Source organism: Patella vulgata, chromosome 6 (genome assembly GCF_932274485.2).
Source record: "Patella vulgata chromosome 6, xgPatVulg1.2, whole genome shotgun sequence".
Classification (NCBI taxonomy): domain Eukaryota; kingdom Metazoa; phylum Mollusca; class Gastropoda; family Patellidae; genus Patella; species Patella vulgata.
This window is the reverse complement of record NC_065884.2, coordinates 18357387-18373927: the sequence shown is the minus strand read 5'-3', so window position 1 is coordinate 18373927 and position 16541 is coordinate 18357387. Positions and strand designations below refer to the sequence as shown.

General features: G+C 31.6%; 1 protein-coding gene across 6 annotated transcripts in view; it reads right to left on the bottom strand.

Moving 5' to 3' along the window:
- The window catches only part of LOC126825186 (MAP kinase-activating death domain protein), a 60478-nt gene that overhangs the window by 41355 nt on the left and 2582 nt on the right, over positions 1–16541 (bottom strand). For 5 of the 6 annotated variants that reach the window (XM_050554678.2, XM_050554679.2, XM_050554683.2 and 2 more), the window contains exons 3-8: positions 16335–16476; positions 7293–7451; positions 6657–6788; positions 6165–6278; positions 3891–3971; positions 673–843 (exon numbers count right to left, since the gene is read on the bottom strand). In XM_050554678.2, the coding sequence (XP_050410635.1) occupies positions 673–843; positions 3891–3971; positions 6165–6278; positions 6657–6788; positions 7293–7451; positions 16335–16476 (799 nt within the window). The remainder of the gene's footprint in view (positions 1–672; positions 844–3890; positions 3972–6164; positions 6279–6656; positions 6789–7292; positions 7452–16334; positions 16477–16541) is intronic. The other variant, XM_050554682.2, reaches the window with a different exon arrangement.

Below are 16541 nucleotides of genomic sequence, written 5' to 3'. Positions count from 1 at the left end.
CATTGTAGATTATCATGAATCCTAATCAGGAGTCACTGTTGCATGAATTACAATCTACTGTACAGCTTTAGATATGATCAAGTAAATTCTTGCTGATCAAGTCAAAGTAGTGTTCCATTTGCTTTGTTTTTTCTCTCAGTAAACGTAATAAAAATGAGATTGAAATGCGATTAGATGCTTTTTAATTTACATGAAGATGTCAATTAAAAATACATTATGTAAGATTAAAGAGCTGGCCGTTCTTGCTATAAAGGTTCAATAATTATATTGAAAATTGCAGTCAAATTACTGTATTCAGATTCTGAGCGAAGTTATAAGTGTTCGAAGATTTGACAAGATAGTCTTAATTGTTAAGTACCATTGCTACGATTATCCATTTTATCATCAAATTATTAAATGTCAAAAGGGTTCTAATCCATTAGATATCTAGGTCATCTGATGTTCTAGAGAGTTGATTATGGGTTTGTAATGTGAATAAATTTCCATACAATGATTTACATAACATTTGAAGCTAGAAAAAAATAACCTGCAATGGACAGATTTTATTCTTACATAATGCATCTAGGCTGAATACAGTCCATGATGACTTGAACAAAAGATCAAATCAGGAAAGTTATAATATGAATGTGAAATTTTACATGTTAAAAAGTAATAAAATAGATGGGTACTTACCATAGCTACTCTAGTAGCAACATCTACAGAATCTACATCATTTCCATATATCAACGGGTTGAAGCCAGTCTGAGAAGAAAAACTTTCTCTACGTTGCCATATCTCAGCATTCTGAGCAAGTGCATCAAGATTTTTGATTGGCTGAGGTGTCATGCTCATGCTTGCCAAAGCCTGTAAGTTAAGCGGTTAGCTAGGGGTTAATGAGCTAAAATCCCTGTCACCAAAATAACTATATTAAACCCAAAACAAAACTTTCTAATGTTCAAAGATGATGATTCTGATTCCAATTTCTATATTTTTAACCAAACCCCTTTTATAATTTTCTAGTGAAGTTGATGATTCTGTTTCTAAACATTTAACCAATCAACCACTATTATAATTTTCTAGTTTAAGTTGATGATTCTGTTTTCCAAACATTTAACCAAAACCTACATAACTTTCTAGTAAAGTTGACGATTCAATTTTCTAAACTTTTTTTAGCCCAAACTCTGTCATAACTTCCGATGAATCTGATGATGTCATTTTAAAAACTTTTAACCAAACCCTATTTTTGTAACTTTCTAGAGAAGTTGAATGAAAATTATCAAGATATTTGTATTTGAATAAATCTATCTTTTATGTGTATAAATGTTTAAATAATTTGCTTAACGTTGTTCAATAATTAATTACACATATGGTGCAGGCGACTGTCATTTACCCCAGGAGGCAATGAAAAGTGCATGCAAGAAAGCAGATAATCTGATAAATTTAAGCCGTTCAGATAGGAAAGTTAAGCTAGAATAACCTTTTTTAAACCACATGTACCTTGAGAGCAGGTGCTTTTAAGCTAGCTTATTTCCTTGAGATCTGAGCTCAGACAGTAAAGTTAAACTGGCTATCTATCTCAACTGTCAAGCTATTAGAGTTTTAATAATTTGCTACAATATTTAAGTAATTTAGAATATACTAAAGATAAGTCACAAGTTTAAATAATTTACTACATTAAGTAATTTCGCATATTTTATGTCATAAGTGTAATTAATTTACTACAATATTATACTAATTATAGTTAATTTGCTTTTTTTGCTGTACTACTAATAATTAATGAATGTAATTTGATTTTTTTACTACATATACATTACTTTCACATTTTTGTCTAACATTTTATTCTTTAAATTAATGAAATAAAATATTATTTCATCGAACATAAAACTCAAACTAAAGTAAAACACAATCTGTTTCAAGGGTTATATATTTCTGCAAACAATAATATTTTTCAACGTTAATATCAATACTAAAATATATTTGTTAAATAACAATTAATCCTTGTCCTATACTGTCAACAGGTTTAGTATTAACATTTTATAGACTAGTTCTTTAATGAAAAATATTCTAAACATTGGAATGGATGGTTATACATTATTTTGATATGGAAAACAAGAGCTTTATTTTAGATTTTAGGGGAAGAATAACATTTTGAACAATGTCTAACCTAACAATCAGTGCTAAAACATTGATTTCCCCAGTGTCAATTAATTCTTCTTCTCTACAGTAAACAGATCAAGATTAATCATAAACAGATCGAGATAAAACTAGGGTGATTATTCAGCCAATAAGTTGACTTGATTTACAACTTTGTTAAGCTATCAACAGAGCCTGATAAAACAAATTGATCAGGTTTGTTTTACACTCAACTAGAGTTGTGTCTTATCAGTAGTTGTATGGCCTATTAATGCTACTATTTGGTATCAAAATAAACGTGTATTTTCATCAGCGATCCATTCAGGATGCTGCTTTGGAATTGAAATATATTTCATTTTTCTCTTTTTAAATGATTAACCATAAACAGATTAAATGATCAGCCAAAGATTACAGATGTTTTTTGTTGCATTTTTTTTTTTTTTTTTTTTTGTTGCTTAATATTTCAAATCAAAAATCGATGATTTTATTTTGATTCATTGCCCATTAATTGAATTCTTATGAAGTAATTCTATATCTGAATATTGATTATAATTATTTCAGCTGAACCAAAGCATTTGTCATTTATAAATGTTATAGAATAGCTTGTATCACCAAGGTGACAACAATTATTGTGATCAATTAAACAGCTTGTAATGTCAGTATTTATTATCATTCTATTTCAGTCCAATCACCAGAATATAAAATTCTATTCAATAAAAAAGCAAATGTGTTTAACGACTCGACAAAATATTACTTGAAGTACAGAGTCTGCCTCTCAAATGTTGGATTTACAGTACAAATATTAAATGTTATTGTATAATATATGTTTTGTCATACTAGCCCGCATATGATCTCCTAAGGGGAAGCAATTTTTTAAAGATAATAAATGTTAACAATATTTCGACTATCACAAATATTAATAAATGTTATGCAACCAGGCATAATTAAATAATGTTAAAGTAAATAAAGAATCATGCAATGTATAAAATCAATCGTTAAGATTAATGATGATTAAAAATAAAGAGTAATAAATGATGAGTAATGATGAATAGCAGATTAATCAAGTAGACATGTTATGTAACCATCTCAAAACTAGCCTCTACAATCCCACATGGCTCACAAAGACTATTCCACCGTTTGTCTAATTAACTACAGTTTTATTTCATTTTATACAATGTCTGGCTGGCCATTAAACAACAATAAATTTCTGTGAATAAATGAAATAGAATTAATTTTACCAAGTTGGTTTGTAGATGACGCAGTAAGAAATTTAATGACATTTTCAACATTGACATTTTCAACGTATAATTGATTCAAATGCAAAAATTTATGTCAGCGTTAACATAATCTTCACAAAAATTTACATCAACAAGTTTTTAAATACCAATTATTTTTGATATCTTTCAAACTGGCAATTTTTAGATGGTATCTCTCTCGTAAGTAAACACATTAAAACTGTAAAACTGTACTTAATTTTGCCAAAGGGAAAGTCTTTGTGATTAATAACTTAACATGAATAAATACACATTAATATAACTTGATAGACATATTTAAATATTTAGATAAATTTGTAATGGTTTGAAATTGAATACTTTGACATGTTTACATACATGAATGACTTGGAATATTTTAAAACTTTTCTGACATTTATGTTATCTTCACTTTTTTAATTGTCTATAAAAAAAAAAAAAAAAAAAAAAATCCCATCCCATATAAATTACACGTCTATTATGGATTTATCTTAAAAATAATTTTTAATATAATTAACCCATACTGACCTGTTTAAGGTGTGTCTTTAGAACTGAACCCTCAGGATCTGGTAAATTGGGGAGTGGTTCCGCATTAGTTGGAGGGTGAATCTAAAAATAATATTATAGTATGGTTATATGTAACCTGTCGAATCTCATGGGTTTCCTCCAACTGCTATAGACCCCCTACGCACAAGTGAGTTATTGAAATAAAATTGAACCATATGTCAGTCACGAAATATCCTACATGTAACCTACATGTTAGGCTGTACCAGGGCTCTTGTTTAGGTCATATTTGACAGGCTTGGCTTGAGAACTTACCTGTCAGTCAATTTACATGCACAAAATTAGAATTTCAAAGAATTTAATCTTAGAACACAAAGAGTTAAATGTATATTTTTATGTATAGCTTGTAATGTGATACAGCTAAAACATTGTCATATTCTTTAGAAAAGATAACTTGCTAACTATGGTAAACAAAATATAGCAAAAATTGACAAGCTGGCAAAATATTGAAAGTGACAGCCCTGCAGGGTATTTCCTATACTATTCTAATACATGATTATGATTCACCAAATATTCTAAACTTTTTAATATAAGGGCCAATGTGTACATAAGATCTCGATATTTTCATACATCCATATGACTAGATATTCATTCTTGTTAGTCCAGTAGGCAATGGCCTTTTAATTATATTTTCACATGTTTCTCTGTGTAGGAGGTGTGAACGTCATTGTGATAATTTGAATCTGTCTTAAATAGATGTTTAGCTAATTAACTATTTCCTTCCAGTTTTGTACGACACTGAATATTATTATAATCGAAACATGACAAAGTAAGATTTCTTTTCAGATTTGAAACAGGAAATTGTAACTTTTCTCTATACTATTGAACCATTCAAACATGAAATGTAACATTGATTTGTACATGTAGATATTTCAACAAAAAACCTCAAATGTTTGTGTGTGGGAATCTAAAAATATTTATCTTTATAAGTTTAAGTTCTATAATCAATAACCAGCAGTTGCCAGGCAAGATACGCCCACATGGATAGAGAACAAGCTAATACTAATAATAAAAAAGTGAGTTTTTATACAATCAGGGGCCATAATCCAGAAAGTTATGGTCTGAAATGTGCGAATATCGAAATGGACTGAGATCTTTGGGATGTAAAGATATCTTTTAAGTTTCATCAAAATTGGATAAAAATTGTGACCTCGTATTATATACTTTTACACAATTTGCGTATTCGAACGGCTTTTTAAATCGGATAAAAATTGTGACCTCTTGAGGGACCACAAGCTAAAAACACAATTTTTCGTACAATCAGGGGCCATAATTAAGGAAGTTACGATCTGATATCCAAAGGAACCAAGATGGTTGTGTTATAAACACGCATTTGAAGTTTCATCAAAATCCGATTTCTCGTACAATGATTGGCATAATCCATGAAGTTGTGCTCCGATAAATGCCAATTGCGAAAGGAACCAAAATCTTTGGGAGATAGACCTATATTTCAAGTTTCGTCAAAATCAGATAAAAATTGTGATCTGTAATAGTGTACACAAACAAATTGAGTATGGACAGACAGACAGGGGCGACGACAATATACGTTCACATGAAAATGTGGGCGTATAAAAATGAAAACTTTTTTGATTCTGTAACAAGTCATGTAGTCTGACATTTAAAAATGGTTGGTTTTTCTTTTTGTTAAATGCTGCACGACTAGCGAGTAATGTAAATGGATAGTATTCGTTACTTAAACAGGAGAACAAAAAAAGTCTGTGAAGAATTCCGTCCAATCTTGACGTATGTCTGAAACTATTGATTACACATATTGATCCAACTTACAGACCATGTTTACACAATTTTCACTATAAACTGACTACTGATAAGCCATTGAGACAACTCAGCACAGAATTATCTCTTCGATACATAAACATACATTATTTATTTATATATGAAAATCAATTTCTTTAACAACAACTTGGCTGATTATCATTATCAGGATAAAAGATTAAATTCAATCAAATTGTTTTGTGTTTTTCAAAGATCTCAAATATGGTGAATCCTGCTTGCTTGCTTGCTTGCTGGTTCGTGATTAACCTCTATTGTGTGAGCAGAAGTCAAACTGATCGTTCGATGCTTATCCCTGACCACAGACATTGATGTCAAATATTTTCAGATGGTTGTTTTTTTGTATTATCTCAGTTCTCTATCTAAATTCTTATAAAGAGAAATTTGTCCTCGACATATAATGTATATGAAATATGAAATTGTTACTGTTGTATACCACAAACTTACTTTATTTGAGTCTAGATCAACAAGCCATATATCATCTGGTAAAACAAAACCTTTTTTGTAGAGAAAAAAACTGGCAGGTACACCAATCAGATATGGTGTAGGGGCAGATAGTAGCTACAAAATAAAAATATAGTAAAATTTTCTCAATAGTACATTGTATATTTCTTAAAGTATGTATGTATGTATGTACCCTTATATTTCTTTCATTATAAAACTCTGGATAACTAGTAGTTACATTTCTAAAATGCTTCCATGGTCTGAATATCAAACTACTGTTTTAATTAATTTAATCTACTGAGAATTTTAACAGATAATCTTTGAAGATTGGGAGCTCACAATGGTAAGTGATGATTTTAAGAACAGTAGTTCAGAATGATAAGCAAGAGCTTATTTTAAGAATAGGAGTTCACAATGGTAAATAAGTGCTGATTTAATGTTTTCATGAATAATAGCTGAGACGTGTGTTATATCATTTTTACAATGAATACTTACCTGTTCAGCTGATGCCATACATGTAGGTAATAAGGGAATAACGGGAAACATATACTCTAATGGATATAGCATGGACACGAAGGCCATAACACTCATTGATAGAGCATTGTAATCTCTTGATTGTAAAATAACCTATATGATAAAACAGAAATAATTACATTTATATAATAAAATCAAGGACATGAGATAACAAATTAATGCTGAAAATGTATTTACAATAAGGTGCCTGAAGTCAAATGGTAAAAAGAATGAATGAAGTAATGTACTAATTTGCAATAACAAGAATTAATTTTCCCTCCATTATGGCATTGTGTTAAGATATTACAATGAAATGGGGAATTAAAGTACCACTTTTCTGCACCAAATAGGCTGATGAAGAAGGGTTTTTAAATATTGAGAACTAAATTCAAGTACATTTATGATATACCAAAACCCTGAGTCTAATTTTATGCCACGAGTTTAAGTCACACCTAATTTTATTTCAATATTGAAAGCTCAATTTCCACAGTTTGTCACTAAGTGGAAAGAATATGTATGATCTGACCTAAAGAATGTAGCCAAATATAAACTTATGACATGAACTACTTGTGTAAGAACATTTTAAAATGAAACAAAAGTATGGAAAAGTTTGGGTACCTTGTGTTCCAGCATAACAGCAGTAAGAACTTTAAGACATGTATCAACACCTAATAATTCTAATGGTAAATGTAGAGGGAAATCTATAAGGGTAAATCTTGTATTATCAGGCAGTGCAAATAATAACGGTGCTTGTAAATCTTTCGGCAACACATTCACCTGAAATATAGGAAATCAAATCACATAACAAACTAAAGATACTGGTATCATAATTACATGCACATCACGAATCAGGATCCCACACAATTCCCTGGAACTAATTTGAAAACTCTTTAAATATCATTCCTGTAATTGCATTTTATTGTTGGCAAAGTAATTCCATATATAGAATTAATCTGAATTCGGAAGAATTACTAATTACTGACTCCTCATCAATAGATAAATCCATAGAATCAAATTATCTTTATGGCCATTTTTGATTGAAGTCTATACACATGTACAACATTAAGTGGAGATCTAACAAGGAAATACGTAAATATCTTTCAGAGAAATTAATAGTTAAGAAGAGTGATTTTTATAGATACGCTGTGTAGTGAATCAGAATCCAAGACTAAAATATACTGATTTGTGAATCAATGAGTATAAAATTAATTAAAATTGTATAAAAAGAACTAAGATTAATTTATTTTTAAAATAATCTGCATCTATTTTTGAATTAATTAACTTAATTCAAAGCCTAAAAAAGGTGGACATAGAATTAGAAACTGTATTGAATTATTAAAATGAAAATACTGCAATTGTCACCAAGCTTTTTTTTTTGCAAATCAAAAACAGTGATTAATGTGAAGTTTCAGGATTGGAATGGACAAAAGATGTTAGAGAGGTGCTGATTATGATTAGATGGATTTTAAATAATGAGACAGATGAATTTCTAAAAGGAATATCAGTCAAAAAATGCTTCAATTCTGTTAAGTATTTACAAAAATATCATGAAATGAACAATTTTGCAACATCCTCTACAGACAATATGAACAAGCCATAGTTATGTACAAGTGTGAGTAAAATCTTTTGAAGGGCCTCTATTTTAATTTGATCGAATCCCAGCTGGCAGATCTCTCATTGATATGTCTAGTTTAATGGTGATCAGTTTAGTGTGGACATGTCAAAACTGATAGTTAACTGGATGGATAGACTATATTTTGTTGTTTTTTTTGCAGCCAAAATTACCAATATCTCTTGAATTGGACGTTATTGATATTTCCTATTGATTGAGATTTTTTATTGATAAAACTCTTGTCAAATCATAAAACAATTCGATCTGTCATCATAAATCAATATATTATCTATTGTTGTTACAGACTGTAAAAATTATATCATGTGGAGTGAGGAAATGATTGTTAAAATTGATAACTAATACAACAATGTTTATTATATTTATCCTCTAGAAAAAAAATAAAATCAATAACATTTTTAATAACCAGTATAAATCTATTATGAATAGGTTAAAAATACTCTAAAAATAAAGCCGGCAAGGAGTCAGAATTCTCTTGATGTATAATGTTAGTTAATATACATGTATCATATCAGGTTAAAATTACTTTATATATAGGTATAGTTAGCAAGGAGTAAGAATTCTACACCTAATTATAATATCATGCCTAGTAGTAGATAACAAATCAATAATACGTCCACAACGTTCTGAACCCATTAACCATCGTATCAGACCCACAATTGATTTTTCCCACATTATGGAAGATACTATCTGGTCTTGGCAAAGCATCTACTAAATTACAGTAGTTCAGCTATAGTAAGTTCTATCCTTACAAGAACGAAGCTATTTTGGTGTCTAATAACCATGATATCCTTTGAGGCAACTATCTACCAGAAAGTCTTGAAGCTCATGTGAATATTGAATTATAGGCAATTTGTATTTTAAGAATACATTCTCAGAAATTCTACCAGAAAGTCTTGAAGCTCATGTGAATATTGAATTATAGCCAATTTGTATTTAAATAATGCATTCTCAGAAATTCGGAGACAACCGATAGTGTAAGCGCAGGAAATATAGACAGAGCCTGTTCTTCAAATAATCTAGAAAGCCAGCGTGGGTTTATTTTACATTAACGTATTTTCTCATACGCCCAAATTGACAGAAAAGAGACCATGAACTTGAAGCAAATAATGATTTTTACACTCCATTTTCATGGCTAAAACCAATTTTGCATGTCATCATTAACAGAATTACAGTAACTGAATTTACTTTACAGAACCTAAAAATAAATACTATTGACCCATTATCTTCAGCTAGTACAATGTATCTCTGTAAATAGCTATTGGAGGCATAGAATGATTTCCGACACATTTCAAAGAGAGTAAGAGAGAGAGAGAAATGGGGTTTAACGTCCACTCGACGTAAACTATGTCATATCGGGACTAACACATGGTTCAATTTTATTTCAATAATTCGCTTGCGTTTGGGGGTCTTTACAGCGGAGGAAACCAGAGGACCCGGAGGAAAACCCATGAGGTCGGACAGTCGACCCTACTCCTTGTCACGTACAACCTGTCTGCAGTGTTTCCGCCTACTTCTTCGAATTCAAACTGCCAAGGGTTTTTATTTTTACATGTACACCAATATATGAACAATCGGAACCTCATTATTTCATTCCATACCAAGGACTAGGCACATTTCCGTTGTCAGCTGTTTGTCAGCCAACCAACAAGTGAGAATAGGGTTTCAAAAATGCCAAAGGTGCTTAAAGAAGACTTGCCAGAAACTCCCTTTTCTAAGATTACCGGTATATATATCTAAACTGTAATTTCAAAATTTTTGAAACATTTATAATGAATTTAAAGTACAATGTACCTCCTTATCTCATAGATCTATTTTTCTCAATGTTACGAACACTTTTTCAAAGCAGTAAGTAAGTTTTAACTTTAATTTTTATATTCAGAATGCCTGTATAATTTTTTTTCCAGTCTGATGGTTATAAATGTCATTTTATGGGAATAATATGAAACTAAGTCTGATAAATACCTTTGACTACATTACAATCAATATAATCTATTATCTTATTCTATCAGGATTACTGGTACCAGCATGGGATATTATGTAATATTATACTTATTATTCCACAGGGAATGGCAAGTCAACCTTTAAGTAACCTTAACATAAGACGATTACTTAATACCAAACATTTATCATTCTTGACATCTGAATTATGAAAAGTCGCCCCTGTCTTTTTAGATCAGTCTGGCAAGAAAGATGATATTCATGTTCAGCAAACCAAATAAACTCGATCAATAATCAACTCAATTCTTCACTACAGACATATGTATGCATTGATTCCAAAACGAAAAAGATTGGAAATGAAATGAAATGTGGTTTAACGTCCTACTGTTCTGTACCGACTAAGCTTATGAATACTGGCAAATTTCCTACAGTATGCTATGCGTATGAGGGAAATTTGGCCCAGACAGTGGCACTATGGCCCACCATTATTTCGAATTACAACTGCCAAGGGTTCTTTACATGCACGCCAATGTGTACACAGGACCTCAGATTTTTGTCCCATCTGAACAACTAGTCGACACTTCCTTGTCAGGCCCTCCGTCCTGCTCTACTGACCATGGGAGAAAAATCTGAGGTAATTTCTCTGCAAACGCAGGGGGCTAACCCGAGAAATCCTGGTTAGCGAACCAGCATCTTACTCACTGAGCCACTAAGTCTTCCAAAAAGATTGGAATAACAATGTTCAAGAAATGTCTTTTTCATAGCAATTACTATAGTGTGTAGAGTAAGTTGATAAAAATTCTTGATCTGTTTTAGAATGTGAGTTAAATCTTTTTGCTAAAAATTGTACGGTACAACACGTTTAGTATCAAAATACAATACTATAAATGCTAGTGAAAATAGCCATGTGCGTAGGCCGGAGGCTGCAACTGACAGAAAATGGCGAAAATGAATCATTATTTTTTAAAAAGGGTTTGTAGAGAAGCAATTCAAGCACAAGTAATCGTGTAAATTGTAGCTACAGAAGTCCCACAGGCACAAAATATCAATATGTTGCTGACTAAAGACCGGGTCTGTAAATGTCAAACCTGTCAAGTCTGTCATTACAATCTTTATATCACAGTTGTCTAACGGATGTACTCCTCCATAAAACCTACGATATTACACACTTCTCCAACTTCATCTCAAAATCTGTACAAATATAGAAATTAATTTGCCATCATATCATCATATTAATATAAGAAATCTATATGTCTCATTAGGAACAGGGAATTAGCTGTCAAAGGAAATTCCTTGTAAGTAAGTGACAAGATTTTTCACAATGAATGGCATACAGAGAATCTAGAATGACTTTTCTTACATGTTGTGAGTTGTCATGACAGTAATCAGATTTCATTTGTGATCTTTCACAATGAAAGATGGACTGATTTTAGAAATTTACGAAAGCTAAAACCATGCCCCAAGAGAATCTAGAATTCAATGTCCTTTCTTATGTTGACATTAACCTGGCAATATCAACTGAATTTTCACACTGGATTCCCATGTGGAAGACAAGGTCCAAATAAAATGTCAAATGTTCATCAACCTTAGCTTTAAATTTGATTGTAGTCCAAAATACCTGACCCCCAGTCTAAATTAGTGACAAACTTCATTCATGCAGAGAAATCTGAACCTCCTATTAAACCCAGAAGTGTTCAGGTAAAATGATATACATTGTACATAAATTTCAGACCATCTGTTCTATTGAAAAGATTTTAGTCCATTTAGTTGTTAAACATCTGCACAATTCATTTTTACTGTCAGATAACCATAACCTCAAAGTAAATTTTTTAGTTTCAAATTTATAACCAATGACATAAAAATAGTACATTATGGTATTAAAATTACATACATGTACATACAGTAAACTCTGCTGATCATCATTTTGCATTTTTTCAACAATTCTAATTTTTCATGGCTTAATCAATGATAAAATGTACTCAAAATATTGATGCAAATATTTACATTGTCTGCAGGGGATGGCGAATATTGGGACATTTTCAAACAATTACACTATATACATGTATATATTATATTACATATCTTTGGGGGTTGGATGGCCGAATGGTTAGTGAGTGCTTCTTATTCACTATCAAATTTTCGAAGATTTACTACTGGTAAACGGTTTTAACCCTTTATTTAGAACTTTGGCTTAGACTGTTCGAAAATGCCCTAACTAGGCTTCTTTAGACTGCACTTCCGGCACAAGCACAGCTGTGACACACGCAAAATGGTCCAGGGATATTTTAAACACATATAAGCTTACACTAAAAGTAAAGTAAAAGACTGAGATATTTTTAACACTTAAAGATTGATAACAACTAGAAACACAGTAATCTACGGCAAGCAAGATACCAGTCTTCATTTTTCATTGACAAAAGTTAAATCAGCTTTAGGTAAGATTAGATAAACAGTTGACAGTTCTCGTTATAATAGTATAGTTAAAAAATAGATAATGAAAAGAGGATATGCTGAAACTTTCAAATTACTTCACTCTGAGCCTAGATATAGCCTAGCCTCGATTGTCATTACTAGTGATACTACCGTTGTTACGATAATATCCATTTTCAAGATAACCGCATTGACCACAAAACGTATTCAAATCTAGTACATCACAGCCATCCGATGGCATCAAGAGTTGATTACGGTCTTCGTAAGTTAATGTCTAATTAAGTTTATATAACATTTCAGGCCTAAAGAAAGACCTGCAATACGCAGATTTACATGTAGCTCTTGCATAATGCCTGTTTAATTAACTGTATAAGGCAGTCTCTTTTCCATTAAAAAATAATGAAGATTTTCTACTGTAGTGGCCAATTCTACATTATAAAGAAGAGTCGAGATGTTCTATCTGATAAATTAGCTTTTAAAAGCCTCACGAGTGATTACTATAAACACGTTTCTCTACTTAGAAATTTTAGATTTCTGTTAATAGAAGAATGGCCTACAATATTGATTGTCTAAATTTCTGAACAATGTCCAAGGATAATATAATTCAAGAAGAATGGGGTTTTTTTATTTTGGTGAAAATAAGACAATTAATCAATATTCTTTTCTACAGGAAATGAAATTGGGTTTAAAACAACCTACTTTTCTGCACCAAGTGTGCTATGACTTTAATTCGAATACCAACTGTCAAGTGTTCTTTTATGTGCATTTCAATATGTACATGGGACCTGTGCTTTCACGTTGTCCTGCACCACTGACAAGGGGTAAAAACTACATTGGAAAATCCCAAGGGCTCTCTTGGCCAACACCAGGAACAAGTCATCACCTTAACCACTGAGCCATGACAACCCCATTTTCCTATTGGTGATTCACGTTTATATTTCTTACAAAGCAAATGAACATGTTTGATGCAAGTACAAAGATGGTGATGTGAAATTTAAATTACCGGTATAAATAACCGATATTGCAGTAATGCAGTATGTCCAACCAAGCGTATATAAGACAAAATAGCCACACTGTGCATTTTCTTAAATACCAACAGTAGGCCCATTTATCATTAGCTCACCCAGTTAACTTTATTTAATATATTTATGCGGACATGTAAACAAATAACTCCATAGATAAACTTCTTAGTTAGATGTGAATAATAATATACGCCCATAAACCATCTGTCACTATCTGGTGATCAATAAAATAAAAATCAATATCACATGTAAGTAGGTTCTAACCAATAATATAACTAGTCTGCGCCGGCCATCTATGTATTTACGACATCAATCTCTATCAAACCTCCAATTAAATTACTTAAAAATAGTCAAACTTAATTATTCATAATGCAAATCCAATGTAATCTACATAATCTGAAATCTACATAATCTGAAATCTACATAATCTGAAATCTAATGAATTTTAAAAATTGCAAAGGGTTGCCAAACCACCTGCATGTAAATGTACATGCCATATACTCGACAATTTCCAAAAAGGGCAATATTCCTGAAAATGTTTAAAGGAGCTAAATCGCTAATATTTTGGACCTAGAAATTGACACAAATGGGTCGTAACGCATATAATAATGTAATAGGAATATATATAAACTGATTTACATTGAATCGTTTCCATTTTTACTCTTAATTTCAAATCAGTTACGTTCGGCGAAATATGTCTGAAGTCTCAATCCAATGAAAATTTCTAGCGTCTGGTTATTCTAGTCTACATAGTATTTATTGCGCATACTCTCCCGATATGAAGATGTCGTCACCGTTTGACATGACTTGTTGAATGTCTAGCCTCGTTCTTCGAGTCCCTTGTTAGAATGGGCCTGGAACGCATTATGGTACGCGATTCGTGTACCAATGGTAAAATGTTTATTTTGTCTTAAATATTGGATATCCGAAGCCCATCTTTTCCCGGTAAGACCAAAACATCAATGTTGATTTATATTGACAAATAATTTGTGTTTTCAATGTCGAAGATTTTGGATGATATTGAGTTAGAGACTTAGCTACTTTAAGATGCATACAATACAATCCTTATCCATTTCTTAGGATAATTAAAACGCCATTAAACTTTATTAAGTTTCTTAGTACTATAAGAGAAATTGCAAAATTCACAAAGAGTTAATTATAATTGTACTTTCAAGGAAATTTGTCCTGTAAACAAGGCATTTTAAAAAATTTCTTACAAATTATAAACTTTACTAAAGCCTCTGTCCAAGTGTCATAAAGTCCTATGATGATTTGATACATTTACACTCTTAGTCTTACTCTTAGTCACATAGTGTATACACTGTTAAAGGAAATCTTAAATCTCAACTGGCTGCAAAACACAGTAGCTATTTTATGGATTTTTGTATAGGTACATTTCAGGCCATAATAGAGCCCTTCTAACCATTTCGTAAAGCTCTATAAACATTTATGGAGTTTTTGAAGTTTTATAAAAAAAAAAAAAATTGACAAAAAGCTTTGTCCTTAAAGCTGAATATATATTTCACTAAATAAGCATAACATAAGATAAGAGGTGGCGAAGAGGAATTAAATAACTTGTTCTGTGTAGTAAATAAGGTAGTGATTGTTTCCTCTTTATGATATAGTATCTGTACTTCACTACCAGCATCTCAATCACATTCGTTCGTACATGTACATGTTGGTTTCTTCATGAATCCAAGAAGTCTATACCGTACTCATATTGTCAATATTAGTATAAATTACTTTTGTCAATATGTACGTATGTAGCCCAAGAGTGTGGATTTGTCATAACTTTTAGGGGGGGGGGGGACGGACAAACCCTGGAACCTTTCATTACCAAACCAAAATAATAATTACGAACAATTTACCAGTGTTATTTCGATGAAAGCTGTAACTAGGAGTAATATGATGACGATATGGTAAAATTGACTACCTACATGTACAATTAAGGAGGAAGATATCGTGACGATGAATTACTGTGGCGAGACCCAAGGCAGTGGTTAGATAGCATTCAGAACGGGACATTCATGTGGATATAAACATGAAAATCTGTCCTTGCTATCAAAATCATGGGGGGGACAGAGACCTATTCGCCCCCCCCCCCCTTCCGATTCTAAGGGGGGACCCATCCCCCCCCATCCCCCCCTAAATCCACGCCTGTGATGTAGCCTATTCCTTGGATAGACACCCCTTATAGACAATGAGTCTCATAGCCACAGCGGGTACCAAGTACTAGACAGGGCATGTCTACTCTTAGGCTCTTTGCAGTGTAACTTATTTTGCTTCATAATTTGTCATTTATATTTAGGGATGTTAGGCCTAGGGTATCCTTTATGATCTGGTGTATTAAAGATGCATTATGCAAGATTTTGATAAAGAGGTGGCCATTCTTGCTATAATGATAATGTTATATTGAAAAATACAGTCAAATTAATTTTTTTTAAGCGAAGTTACATATATGAGTGTTTGACATTTTGACAATAACGTCTTGATTGTCAAGTAAAATTGCTACAATAATAAACAAAATCTTGATTATCCATTTAAACGTGCAATTATTAAATGGCAAGAGTGTTTTAATCCATTCAATATCTTTAAGCCTCAAGAATTTCATAAATTAACATTGCTATAAATTCTTACCTCAACTCTAGTTTTGCCTGGTACAGGAACGGGAGCACTAAGCAGACGTAATATCCATGTTTCGATCTCTCTAATATCATGCATAACTAATGAGGTAATATTGTCACTACACTGACCAGTCAATACTCCCCATACTGTATCTCTGAAAAATAAAATAAAAAACATTTAAAGCTTTTAAACATCGAAGAATAAACTTTTTAGCGGTAT